Raw genomic sequence first — 1,422 nt, forward strand, 5'->3', positions numbered from 1 at the left:
ATGTCCATCTCAGCTACAAGCACACCAAGAGTAGCCAGCACAGATCAACACCTCCAGCACAGCCACTCCACTGGGGCACCCTCCAGCAGCAACGTCCATTAGGACAAATTTTCACCCCAAAAGGGCTGTTCAGGCCTGGCCCAGGCTGCCCAGGGCAGTGGTGGAGTTCCCATCCCTGGAGCGGTTTCACAGACACATCAAGGTGGTGCTGAGGGACGTGGTTCAGAGGTGACCTGGCAGTGCTGGGGGAATAGTCGGACTCCATGATCTCAAAGGTCTCTTCCAATCAAAACAAGTCAGTGATTCTGTGACATAAATCATTATGCAACTGAACAAACCAACCCACGCTGCGCCACGCCGGGGAACCCATCCTGTCCCAGTCACCTACTGCCACCCCAGGATCCTGAAGTACGTGCAGAAAGCATCTCCATTTGAAGTCCTGTTTGTAGAGTTTCAATTTTCATTTTCAAAAAATATCCATATTTTTATATATGTTACAGAATATATAAACAAAATACAAATATATATGTAAAATACATGTTCTATTTAAAATTATATTAAAACATGATCCAATACTTTAACATACGTTATGTATAAGATGTAGAAAGATCACTGAGCTGTCCCTGCAAGGAGACCAGCAATGGAAATATGCAAATTTGTTGTCTTTTTTTTGAACAGCAGGACAGAAGGCTGCTGGAAACAGGCTTCTCATTTCCTGCTCTTTTCAACCATCCCAAGCAATTTCTATCTTGGATTGAACAATGCTCTGCTCACTTTCTAGAAAAAAGATTTCTTGGTGAAGCAAACTACGATTGTCAAAATATGAGCATCCGAGGGACTCTGTAAGTCTAGAAGATGCTCTAGTCGGGTAAGGGCTGCGAGAGGAGAAGAGCCGTGGCTGTGAGCAAAGCTGCTCTGCAGCAGGTCGCTGTGCTGTACAGACAGCTCCAGTTCCCAGGCCCTCCCTTCAGTTCCTGTTCGCTCTGGTTTTCTTTATTCTCTCTCTTTTTCCAGTTTCACAAAGCAAGAAAAAAGATCACGACATTCTCAGCAATATGAAAGATAACTTTAAAGCCAAAAACATTCTTGGTAAATAAAGAGCAGAAATCAAAATTCAAAACTATTTTTCACAGAAACTATTACTGAAATCACAGGTATGCTTCTGGAACCGAGGAAAACCGCATTATTTCACAGTACCAAGAACAGGCAGGTCGGGCACGGAAGCCTTTACAACCTGGAGGGCTCAGTGGGAACACGAGAGGGTCTCACCTTCTCGTCCAGCATGTCAGGGTGCTCAGTGAGCCAGACGCAGAGGCACTGGAACGCTGCCACAATCATGGAGTGAAGGTCGCGGGAGTGGAGCGGGGCTGGCCGGCTGCACTGGTACACGATGTAGCTGCACACCGAGCTGATCGCTCTCTT

At 46.1% G+C, this 1,422-nt stretch overlaps 1 protein-coding gene across 1 annotated transcript in view; it reads right to left on the bottom strand.

Annotated features, from left to right (window-relative positions):
* Nucleotides 1–1,269: 1,269 nt before the first annotated feature.
* RALGAPB (Ral GTPase activating protein, beta subunit (non-catalytic)) overlaps nt 1,270–1,422 on the bottom strand; it is a gene marked incomplete at its 3' end in the record, with an annotated part of 31,474 nt that continues 31,321 nt past the window's right edge. The window contains exon 17 of the mRNA XM_010136878.1: nt 1,270–1,419. Within this exon, the coding sequence (XP_010135180.1) occupies nt 1,270–1,419 (150 nt within the window). The remainder of the gene's footprint in view (nt 1,420–1,422) is intronic.

This window comes from Buceros rhinoceros, unplaced genomic scaffold, assembly GCF_000710305.1.
Source record: "Buceros rhinoceros silvestris isolate BGI_N320 unplaced genomic scaffold, ASM71030v1 scaffold24405, whole genome shotgun sequence".
In the NCBI taxonomy this organism is placed as follows: Eukaryota; Metazoa; Chordata; class Aves; order Bucerotiformes; family Bucerotidae; genus Buceros; species Buceros rhinoceros.